This window comes from Dermochelys coriacea, chromosome 5 (genome assembly GCF_009764565.3).
Source record: "Dermochelys coriacea isolate rDerCor1 chromosome 5, rDerCor1.pri.v4, whole genome shotgun sequence".
NCBI lineage: Eukaryota > Metazoa > Chordata > Testudines > Dermochelyidae > Dermochelys > Dermochelys coriacea.
Window position 1 is genome coordinate 69,917,343 of NC_050072.1, and position 12,791 is coordinate 69,930,133.

Here is a 12,791-nt window from a genome sequence, read left to right on the forward strand (position 1 = left end):
TTTTGGGATAACATGTCAGGAAGGCAAGGGAACAGATGTGTAGCAAAGGACTTTCTTAGCTGCAGAAATTTTACTTTAAGATTACTTTAAAATTGCACATCTTTGAAAACAACAAAAATTCCTAAGAATGCACCCTTCCCATGTCTGATCTTGCCCCTTCTGTGACTTTGATTCAGGCTGATAGAGTCCCTCCTGCCCACCCTCATCTCCAGCAAGATCTCTTTACCTGTGGGGATAGTTGGCATCCTGCACAGAGCAGTATTAAGTATTAAGTGGAGGTGTTCTCTCCTTGCCATATGCTCCACTGGCTTGATCCAGGCCCCTTCCCCAGTCCCGCATGTCCTGCCTGTAGCCCTGAGTATAGAAAAATCATTGTTCCATGCTCATGGGCCAGTAGTTGAGACTTTCAGAGTTGATAGGTCTAGATGGCTCTCCATGATGATCTTTCAACAAGGTGTCAGACACCTTTCCTGGGTAGGGCTTTCCTTGGCAAGTTTAGACATATGTTCCACACACAAAACAAAATGGAGTTCCTAATTTAAAACGAACAGTCCACCTTGTAATAGCAAGCACTTGCATGATTTAATTGGGACTGCTCATGTAAGTGCTTACCAACATGGAGTTGCACAGTTTTGCCCTAACAAATAGGTCTGACCTGATTATTGAAAGCTAGACTTTATAGTAAAACCAACAACAACCTATTGTAGCACATGCTATATAAATAAATAAATAAATAAATAAATACATAAATTACAAAGATAAATTTTTAAAAAGATCAAGTCATACTCCAGTTGCAACCTATAAAAAATAATTCTTGTACGTCTTACCTCAGAATTCCCTATTGAATTCACAAATACAATGAGGCGAGACCTCAGTGTTCAATTGCAATACAAATATTAAATAACTACCGGCTCTTCACCTGGATGATGATGATGCTATCAAATGGCTGGTCACACTGCACATATGCTGAGACACTGCTGGAAAAACTTGGTTCCTAATGCTGCTACTTGGTTACAGGCTTTTGTGGGGGGTAATTCAAAATCAGTGAACCTAGAGCTCAGTCAATGCAAGTGCTTTTGAAAATTCCACCCATAATGTCTCATAAATTCCTAACCCCTTTCTCATTGAGTAAGGAAATATTTCATTTCAAAACTTAACACCATTTCAAGAAAGTTTGAGAGTGTGAAAGATAATTAGCCAAGAAAGAGGGTTTTTTAAAAGTAAAAATGAAATTGCTTAGATAGTACTATTGATATTCCTTTTGTCTATATTTTCAGAAATCTGTACTGAGCTTTCATATATACATATGCCTCTATTTTTAAAAAAGCATAGTTAAAAAAGTGTTCAGTTACTTTGATTCTGAGAATAGATATATCACTTCAATTGTCTAATGGAAATAGACAATTGAAGAGAAGTGTGAAAGGGTTTGTCAGAGTCTATCATGGATTTCATGAAAAGACAAAACATAGAAAATGGGTTACAGTATGCTAACTTCTTTTCCTTTATATTTTTTAAAGTTCTTTGATGTAATATCAACCAGCGAGAAACCATTGGCAGAGCAAGATTGGTATCATGGTGCAATTCCAAGAATAGAAGCCCAGGAGCTGTTAAAGCAGCAAGGAGACTTCTTGGTGCGAGAGAGCCACGGGAAACCTGGTGAATATGTCCTTTCTGTGTTTTCAGATGGACAACGGAGGCACTTTATCATACAATATGCTGATGTACGTCTCTGATGTAGTACTGAATGTTTGTTTCATGTCAGGCAGCTTGTATTTAACTGAAGAATTATTTTAGATAAGTAGTTCGGAATAAAAGGCATTAATTACTATGGATAAAACTATGTGAGAATTACTATGAAGTAGGTTTTTAGTCTTCTCATATGGAAAGGCCAGTATGAAATCTGTTAAAAAAATATGCTAATCTCTGATTTCCCGTGTTGAGTTAGGTGCTGAAATTTTAAAAAACAATGTTAGTCAAATATTTTTAAGAATAAAAGAAAGATATTAGTTTATTCCATGGTTTTTCTTCTTTGTTAGAAAGCAGAAAATTACTTCTAGAAATGTTTAAATTTCTGAAGTTACTACTAATTTAAATGTATTATATATGTACAATTTATCTTTTTTTATTCCCCCACTCGTTTTTTATAGTTGGTGCTTGATAGTGCTATGGTAGCTCAGGTTTCAAAGCAATTTCAATGTAACCCCCTCTTTTCACATGGTCATAATTTTCTGAAACATTCACTCTTGGGGCTGAAATTTTCCATAGTTGATCTCTGCTCTAAGACCAATTTTTTGTACAGTTTATGGAAATTGTCTTAGATATTTTTGAGTTTGAAAAGGGAAAAATAAACAAAACCAGCCTAACAACCATAAGAGAAGGTTAAATAAACTCCAGGGCCACAGTAGCCTCCCCGTGGATGGGAAAGTTCACATAGCAAAAGATTTGTTCAGTCTCCTATGTGCTGCTGTGAATTGAGGTCCAAGCTGCCTAGGAGCTGCACACACCCTACATAGACACAGGAATCCTGTTCTCTTTAGCTGAGCAGAAACACAAAAGTTCTGTAGGAGGGAGCTGTTGGGGAGGAAAGGACAAGATTACTTCCGTTATTCTTATATGAATATTATTTATGGAAAAAATGGTGAATTTGAGCAGTTTGTCATAAAAATCAGTCTAGCTAATGCATTTCTTTTCTTTCTTTTGAATTTTTTTTTTACCTGTTGCACTCCCCAATTTGTTCAGTTATGTCTATTTTAATGGGCTCAATAATTTCATTAGACCCATCTAAAGGTAGGAGAGATTGTGGAAGATCACTTATTAGGAAGGTGTTGTTTTGGTTATTGTTAATATATCTCTATACAAGGAGTTTTCCAGTAGGAGGAAATCTGGTCACAAACGTTAATGCTACTTACCATAATTTGATTTAGCCAGTGATACTCTGGAGTGTGTCTTCAAGTCCTAAATAAGAAAATAAATGCTTTAAAACTGAGCATACCTCTATATAAAGGTGTGCTCAATCCCAAGGTGCTGAGTACCCTGGCCCTCACCCATCAATATTAAGCATGTGCTAAAACCCTTTGCTAGGGTTGCTTTATAGTTTCTTGATATCTCAGATGATACTCCACTAGGATTTAAAAATAATGCAACTTAGGGATTGTCTATACTCAAAACACTGCAGTAAAGACACTATCTCCTATTGAGCTAATCTACCTCCCTGAGAGGTTGTAGCTAGGTTGACGGGAGACTTCTCTCTTTGACCTAGCACTTTCTACACTGGGGGTTAGGTCGGATTAACTGTGTTGCTCAGGCATTAGGGTTGCTAACCCTCCAGGATTGCTCTGAAGTCTCCAGGAATTAAAGATTAATCTTTAATTAAAGATTATATAATTGATGAAAGCTCCAGGAATACATCCAACCAAAATTGGCAACTGTATCAGGATGTGGATTTTTCGCACACATGAGCAGCATAGTTATACTGACCTAATTTCACAGTGTAGACCAAGCCTTAAAGAATCTGAGGATATGTCTACACTACCCGCCAGATCGGCGGGTAGCGATCAATCCAACAGGGGTCGATTTATTGTGTCTAGTTTAGACACGATAAATCAATCCCCGAGCACTCTTTGTCGACTCCTGTACTCACCACTGTGAGAGGCGCAGGCAGAGTCGATGGGGGAGCAGCAGCAGTCGACTCACTGTAGTGAAGACACCACGGTGAGTAGGTCTAAGTATGTCGACTTCAACTATGTTATTCATGTAGCTGAAGTTGCATAACTTAGATTGATCTCTGCCCCCCCTTAGTGTAGACCAGGGCTGAGCAGGACTCTGGAACCAGTAGACTGAGAGAGAGAAATATGAATTTGTATTCTTGTGTGCACATGCAGTTTATAAGTTATGTGTAATAAATATTGCTCTGATCATAGTAAATAGTTTGAAATTAGCATTTATCCACCAGTCAAAAATCATCTGACCCCCTATTCATAAATAATACTACTACCTAGATCTTGTAGTGTTTTTCACCAGGAGATCTTAAAGCACTTTACAAAGGAGGTAAGTAAATAGAGCTTTCCCAAGAAGTACAGAAAATAAACTTACTTGATTTTGCACCAAAGGGGAGGAACTAGGTGCAGATAGGTAGCACTAGGGACAGCTGCACAACATGCATTACAGGAATCAAGCTTTCCCCTAGAGTTCAATGATGGTTTGAAATATATTAAGCTGCATAACGCACACTTTCAAATGTGCACCTTAAAGCAATGAGAATGTGGGCTGGTCAGCTGTTGAAACAATCAAGGAATGTAGAAAGTTAGTGTAGCAGGCAATTTTTGGGCAAATAAGGTATTTTGTATTGAGTGACTATTCCTCAATGTTCATTGCACAGTGCCAAACTTTCCATGGTCCAGGACTTCTGTTTTTTTCTTTTCTTATAGCATGTTATGTGCATAAGCCTGGAATAAGATGATACCACCTGAGATTAATTTTGGCCTTTGGGAATAGTACAAAAATCTTTTTTTTTATTTTTTTTTATTTTTATTTTTTGTTCTTAAATCCCAGTTGTAGCTTCTGCTAAACAATTAACTGACCCTATATAAACAGAGACTGTGGCAACCATGACTCAGAAACCTTCATATGATCCACAGAAAGTCAGTGGACCTTATCTAATTCTTCATTTTGGGATAATGCCGTAATAAGAGGTCAGCCACATACTTGCACTAAATAATTTTCATACTCCCTCGCAGATCTTACCAGTTTAACACTATTTTGCTTTAGAAATAATTGGTACAGCAAAGTGAAAGTTAATACAGTGACAATCACTTACATTTACTCTGAAAAGTATTTGAAAATAAATATTTTTAACTGGTATTTTTGAGCCTTCTTGCAGTAACCGCAAATATTATAGCTGCAATATGAAACCTTTACATAAGACACTATAAGCCAGATGCTGTCTTGCATTAAAATAAGTTCTATATCAAAATAACTTATTTTTAGTATTCATAATAGTTATTTCAGCTAGATGGCTAATAGTTTATCATGATTTCTATTAGACTCTGGTGTGAAACCCTGGCCCCTTTGACTTCAGCAGGGTTAGGATTTCATCCCAGGGCTACAACCAAGTGGTGTTTGAGATGCTAAATTTAGTTAAAATCTTTTAGTTTTAAATGTTTCAGAGCCAGTCTCTGTGGGCTTGGGGAAAATCATGAGACGTTTTCTCAAACTGTAATCTCTAAATTTAGACCAAGGATGAGTTGACCTTTTTCTTATGTCAGTAAATTTGTATCTATTAGTGTTGGCCTTTATGTGGAACATACAGTAAATTGTAACCAGTGAATTTATTGTACGAATTTAGGTAAATGTCACGTTATAGATTATGATAGATTGGAAAAGAAAAATGTCATCTTTTAACCAAAAGTTAAAACAATTACTCTCATAATTTTGTTCTGTATTGGAGTTAAGCTGATCATGGTTGTCAAGATGGAGATTTGGTTTCAAGGCTCTCACTCCCAAGGCTGTGACCAAAAATTAGCTTGTTTATGGATTGGGTTGACTTTGTTTCAGGATCTCCTGGTTTTTGTTTCATTGACAATTTTGGCTTAGTGTTGGTCTCAGAAGAAGCTATCCGCACACTTCTGTTGGAAGGAAGAATGCTACAAAGTCCTCCATCTAATAAGACGGGTATTAAAGAGAATAGAAAAGTATAATGGCTGCTAAGAAAATCCAGAGAAGTTTTTATTGACCGAGTTTTGCATCAGAGCTGGACTTGGTAAAAGATAGTTGCATAACAAAACCATCCAAAAATATGCTGTTGAAAGTCTTGCAATGATATATAGCAGGTAGTTATATTTTAGCTGCCAACTCTACCAGATTCCTTTACAAAGAATTATTTAACCGTTGGATGCACTGACATAAAATTTCCTACCTTTTACCAGTTTTTTTACCAGTTTTTATAGATGTAGAGAATACTACACAGCATCTCTCACTTCCATGTTCTCTCCCCACTACCCCAATACTTTAATACCACACAAGTATAGAGATACATTGCCTGAAGAAATTTCAGCAACTTACAAAACAGTGGAAGCAAAGCAAATGAGAAAAATATTTTCCCTTGCATCAATATCACAATCCTGTCATTTTCACTTTTTCAGTGTCACTTTTTCTAGGATTGTTGTATTGTTCCAGTACCAGTTTTCTTGATGTTTCCTACCAGAAAAGGACATGTGATCACTTGTTATATATATATTAATATGTCTGATTTCATAAATAGGATACAAATGAGCATGACACAAACTATTTTTTTTATTTTGCTTCTCTTTGGTAACATACATTTCAAATGATAGATTAAAAAAAATAAGCACAAGACATTTTCAAAACTACATGAATTTTCCTAGTTTTGTGTGCACAATCCCCGGAGATCTAAGTTATTTCCTGTTTCTTTATTCTTGGATAAGACTATCTCCTTGCATTTTCACTCCAGTTTCACCTGCCATCCCTAACTAGAATAGTTGTTTCTGTGTGGTATTGTTTCTCAGTGGAAGGGCCTGGTGTATGTCTCTTCAGGGACAGCTGTCAGATTTGGTTGTTAGACTCCCCAGTTGCGACTACACATGAATAAAAGCATGAGACTGAAACCTCCATCCCATTATGTAACCAACATCAGGATTGTCTCATATCATTGACAAGCCTGGTCTCTGTTGATGTGAATTTTTCTTGGAATCCAAGCCTCTAGAATAGTAGTGCAGTGTACAGCTGTTGTGACAGTGATCCAGCTGTTTAAATAGCCTGTTTGATTTGACCAATGTTTTGAAATGTTGAACTAGTCAGGTGCAGCGGTTGACTAATTAAAGAGAAAATTTTGTCAGGCAATCTGTGAAAAACAAATAAGAATTGCTCATTTGTTTTTAACTAAAACTGAACTTTTAAGAAATGTGTATATTTTTTATAAATTTTAAATATTTCCTGAAAAAAACAACTTTGACTATAGGGTCCAAAATGTACATATTTTTAAAGTATGGAATACAGAGAATGTATTGCCGTTAATTACAGATGCCATTTATCCTTCTCAGTGGATATTATGCTTTTAGAATAACTTGTTAATATAGGAGCACTTCTTTTGTCTAATGGGTGCCAACTTCTTATAAAAATTAATATCTTATGCTGAAAACTTTCAGACTTTGGTGTCTGAGTTTAAATTCTTAAATCTATTTAAGCAACTAAGTTATTGTAAGCACTTTGGGGCAGGGCCAGTTTTTGTTACATATTTTTACAGTGCAGTTTTTGTTACATGTTTTCATAGTGGTCCATGAATGGGTCTCATAGGAGCTACTGCAATACAAATAGTAAATAATAATAATTAATAATAAAAAAAACGGTTCTAATACTCAAAAGTGCTGATGACTAAATTTCTGATAAAGAAATTGATGGATATGGGAATATACTTCCTAGGTGTAATGAATGTTGCCTGTTCCATGATATTTGCATAATGGAAGTTCAAGTTCCTTTCCATTAAGTCTTGGTGAAAAATTCCTTCCTGAGTCCAAATTTGGTCATCAGTTTAACCCCATGAATATGAATAAGAGTTACTATTATTAAGCATCTAAATCCATTTCTGTCATTCAGTATTAATCAATTTTCAGATTATTCTCAATTATTTCTATTACTGTAGCGCCTAGGAGCCCTAGTAATGGACCAGGACCCCAATGTGGCAGGAACTGTACCAACAGAAGAAAAATGTTCCTGCCCCAAAGAGCTTACAACTTCCATATAAGATAGGAGAAAACACACGGTTACAAATAGAAGGATTGGCGGGAGTAACAAAGAAACAATGCAACAATATTGGTCAGCATACTAGGCAGTGATTCTGCATACCAGCAGCCTTGCTGTTGTCAGTTTATCTGTAAGCATCACAGGAAATGAGTTTTCAGGCGGGATTTGAAGGAAAATAATGGTCATTTAGTGGCTATTTAGCACTTACCAAGTGTGAGGGCGGCATAAGAAAAAGCATGAAGGTGCTTGCTTGAAAATTTAGAAATGGGCAACAGAGGCTGACATCATAGGATGACCAGCATCAACATTTTGACAGTGAATGAGAGAGGATACGTAGGGTGCGGATACACCAGAAGGGCCTTGAAAGTAAAGACAAGCAGCTTATGTTTGATGAGAGGCAGGGAGCAGTGGACGGATACAAAAAGAATGTTCATATGTTCAAACTGGCCTGTTATCTTTCCTTGCCTAAAAAATGATAATACTTTGGCAGGCAGTTATTGTAGTTCCCAAAAAGTCATTTTCCATAAGAGCCCTAGTATACTGAGTGCACTTGCAAAGTATTGTAGATTAAAAACAATTCTTTAGCGGTATTATTTAATTTTCTTTGCCCTGAACCTGAATCTCGATTTTAGATCACTTTTACTATTCCAGTCCTTGGCTTCACTTGCACTAAATGTTTATGGCCACATTGTTTATGGCAATGTTTGTGCTGTAGAAAGTGCTGAGTAGGGAATAAACAGAGATAACCATGCATTTATATGGGTACAAATAGCCTAACCCATATACTAGTCACTGAAATCCTGTACAGAATTCAGGACTGTAAGAGGCTGAACTGAGCAGTACAGATTTTTTTCCCAAAGAATTTTCTAAATCTTTTATCACTGCCCTTGCAGCCACTAGTGTACTAGGTCACTTGAATTCTTTCTCTGCACCTACAGATACAATGCTTCCTGGCATTCTGTGATAGGATGTACAGCTTGTAAAAGAGTCTACACAATTCCTGCATGATGGCAAGAGAGTTACAGTAGCCACAGCAGGAACTTTTTTAATATTTAAAATGAAAGAGAGAGAGAGAGAGATAAGAAAGAGAGGGATGGAAGTGCAGGGAGACGAAAATGCCTTTCGTCTCACTCAGCATATCTGAAGTATGGAGATGGCTGCATTTTTATCCTAAGTACTATTGAAGATTGCTGGTCACACATTATTTATTTATTTATTTATTTATTTATTTAAGGCCCGCCAAAAATTTTATTCTGTGTGTGCCAGTGAATCATTTGTCACTTTTCTCACACATTGCCTGGGACTACATTACACGGTGAATTAAGATTTGGCACCTGTTCCTCAAGCTTTGTTTCCGAGCTAGAGAGCTGAAATTTACCCTGTGTTTACTAGATTTTCAAAAAGAAAAGCAGTACTTGTGGCACCTTAGAGACTAACAAATTTATTAGCTGTAGCTCACGAAAGCTTATGCTCTAATAAATTTGTTAGTCTCTAAGGTGCCACAAGTACTGCTTTTCTTTTTGCGAATACAGACTAACACGGTTGCTACTCTGAAACCTAGATTTTCAAAGATATTTTTTGCAGTACATCGTTATTTTACATGTTTAGATGTGGTCTTAAAATAAATGGTTTTTGTTCTTTAATTTGGTAATATTTTATTGCATATCCTTTTCATATTTAATGTGTCTCAGTCACTGTTACTGTGCCATCTGTTGAATCACAAGGACTTCCTTCCTTCTAGTTTTAATTTAAGAGTTGAGATCTGTTTGTTTTATTATGATACACTAATTGAATGAATAGATATTTTTTTCTAGTTATTATGACCCACATCATGGTCCCATTGAAGTTGCTGGAAGTTTTTGGATTGACTTGGGTGAGACCAAGGTTTAATCCTATGAAATTAAACTTTTCTGTTTCCAGTTATTCGTGGGTAATTGTTGCTAATTGCATCTTTTGCATTTCCTCATTGGAGCTGTTCTGAAACTGAATTTTTTTCCCCCTTACAGAATCAGTACCGATTTGAAGGAACTGGGTTTCCAACTATTCCTCAGCTTATAGACCATCATTACTCAACAAAACAAGTAATTACTAAGAAATCAGGTGTAGTTCTGCTGAATCCTGTTGTTAAGGTATGCATATATCCTATGTATTTTGTTAAGTAGAACATTTTGTTGCATTTCATTTAACCTTTTAAACCATGATCTTTGCCATTACAAATGAAATGTTAAGCAGTTTGTAGGTTAATCAGAACTATCTCATTCAGCATTCAGTTAGTGCTTCAAGATAGCAGACTCCTCTGTTCCTCTTAAGTGATTACTCCAGCTTCCAGAACACTTAACTAATAACTCATTATTGCTCATTACTCTGCAGCTTCCTGAGCTGTTTACAGTCTTTTTGTTTGAGCATTGAAGACTCATCCCAATTAACACACTCTACTCACTCTCAGGGGTCTGCATCACAGTACCCACATACCATCCTTCTGGAAGGATGTCATTCTGAGTCTGACAAAGCTTTCTTATACTTCATTGTTCTCTTTCCTTTTTTTTTTTTGTACCTTCCAGGTAGAATCTGTTCCTGGCTCAGTAACCCATAGACCAGGGATTGGCAACCTTTGGCACGCAGCCCACCAGGGTAAGCCCCCTGGCTGGCTGGGCCAGTTTGTTTACCTGCTCTGTCCGCAGGTTCGGTCGATAGGGCTCCCACTGGCTGCGGTTCACTGCTCCAGGCCAATGGGGGCTGCAGGAAGCAGCTGCCAGCACATCCCTTGGCCCACGCTGCTTCCCGCAGCCACCATTGGCCTGGAGCAGCGAACTGTGGCTAGTGGGAGCCGTGATCGGCAGAACCTGCAGACGCGGCAGGTAAACAAACTGGCTCGGCCCGCCAGGGGGCTTACCCCCGGGCTGTGTGTCAAAGGTTGCTGATCCCTGCCATAGACCATGACACTGGTTTCCTTCTCCATGAAGCTGTGTTGCATATAAGTGTTTGGAAGGAAAAGAGCGTTCTTTTAAACAATAGTATCTTTATAAAGTTTGGGAGAACTGTTGGAAGAAGAACAGGCTGACCCAGAGGTGGATTTGAGTAGATGGGCTTCTTTATTGCGATACTTGTTCCCCTGGACCCAATTGTCCAGTAAGCACTGGATTAGTTACATCATACTCTTTTTAGCTACATTAGTATGTAAATTTCTACGTTTATTACAACATCCCCAAAACCCTTATGGAGTAATATAACGCCCATACATCTGGCATCACGAACAGAATCCCAGGGGAGAATTGTGCCTGATCACCACGTCTCAACATGGATTTGATGAGTAAGTTGAATGGGCCCTTTACTGCAACTCCGGTTAAGGAGTTTAGTAATAAACTGGTAGGGAAATGGGGAGGTCCTTATGCGGCCCGTCAGGATTGGCTAACCATCCAGGAGTTGGGGGAAGCTGCCCTAGTGTCCAAATGCTCCCAGGATAAGAAAAAGGTTGTCTTGTTGCAGGCTCTGTGTGAGGGTCTGTCAGGTTTATGGGAGGAGGTTAAGGATCATAAAAGCAAAGTGGAAACTCTACAGCAGATTGCTGAAGAGCAGCACATGGTAAATCATCACAGTGTGCTAGCAGTCAGAATGGCTGAGAATTGCATGGATGATCTTAATCATCTTAAGTCTGAGAACCTGGCCCTGAAGGGAAAGAATTCTGCCTTAAAGCAGAATTCTTCACCCCCTGGCCCCTATTTACCCCCCCTCCACCCTTTCTGCCTCTCCTGCACCCTCCGCCCCTCCTGCCTATGAAGATCCCAATTCCTCAATAAAATCCATTTACCCTGTCATGACACGAACTATGGTCAGGATGGCAAAGGAGGACCAGGCTGCAAAAGACGAGGTGACACAACTCCTGCGCTGGTCTGGTATTCAGGTACCACCCCAGGCTCTAAATGCGGGGGACCCGCTATCTGGCAAGAGGTTACCATCATGTCGGAAGGAGACAGGGAAAGCCTATACCGAGAATTGGGCCCCCCTTCCCGAGAATGGAATGCTTTCCTGCAATGGCTAGAGCGAGTCGAAAGCCAGTTGTACCAGTATTCTGGTAGTGATTTGATTTTAGCCTGGGAGATGCTTTGGGCCCATTGGCAGCAGCTGTGGGCCTCCAGGGCAAGGATTGTTGAACGATTGTCCTGGACACAGCCCAGATTCTTTTCGGGGTGTATTCCCTAACAGTGGGCTTGGTTAAGTTAACCCCTATATCGGTGGAACACCTGCACACTGCCATCTCCCGCATCCAGGTCTGGGTTCGGGTATTTGGGGACCTTGAAGACAAAGGGTTATTACCCCCTGGGGCTGGTCGGGGAGCAGCCCTTCTTGATGCTTGGCTGCAGTGCCTGAGTCCCCCACTCCGTAATTGGCTGGAGTTGCAGGCAGGACTCTTCCAGGCAGTCACCCTGCCTGCATTAGTGGAAGGGGCCTCTGTATACGCACAGCAGAATATGGCCCGAGAAACCCTTACATCTCAAAATGGACCCACGGGTAAGGATACCTCTGCCCAGATCCGGCGCTTGGAGGAGGACCTTGATGCCCTCCTCAGGGAGCGTGGGCCAAAGGTCCCAGCCCGGTCGCCCAACTTCCTCAGGCTCTAAGCCCAGCCCTGTAGCAAGGAAAGGAGACGGGCCCTGTTCCGGTTGCCAAGCCAATAATTTTGCCCGGAGGGAGACGTGTTTTAAATGCAGGCATTCGTGGGCCCCCTCGGTGGCGGCCATTGACTAGGGGAGCCATCCGGCCAGTCCGCAGAGCTGGTCTCTCTCCGTGGACCAATTCGGTTGCCCAGTAATCGGGGGGCAGCTGAATGGTGGGCCTGAAGGGGAGACAAACCTTTTTGATTCCGGATCAAGCTTAAATCTGGCACACGGTCTTGCCCGGGAACGGGGCCAGCAAATATTGTTTGGAGGCGCCATGGGAGGCCAAAATTGGGGAATTGAACAGGACGGGATATTCTGGCTGTCCGAGGCAGAGCCTTTTGATTCCGCTCCCTGGGTGGTTGGCCCCAATGTCCA

The 12,791-nt window shown here is 39.6% G+C and overlaps 1 protein-coding gene across 15 annotated transcripts in view; it reads left to right on the top strand.

Moving 5' to 3' along the window:
* FER (FER tyrosine kinase) overlaps positions 1 to 12,791 on the top strand; it is a 395,630-nt gene that overhangs the window by 169,955 nt on the left and 212,884 nt on the right. For 14 of the 15 annotated variants that reach the window (XM_038401275.2, XM_043514883.1, XM_043514886.1 and 11 more), the window contains 2 exons: positions 1,518 to 1,721; positions 9,765 to 9,887. In XM_038401275.2, coding sequence (XP_038257203.1) covers positions 1,518 to 1,721; positions 9,765 to 9,887 — 327 coding nt within the window. The remainder of the gene's footprint in view (positions 1 to 1,517; positions 1,722 to 9,764; positions 9,888 to 12,791) is intronic. The other variant, XR_006281516.1, reaches the window with a different exon arrangement.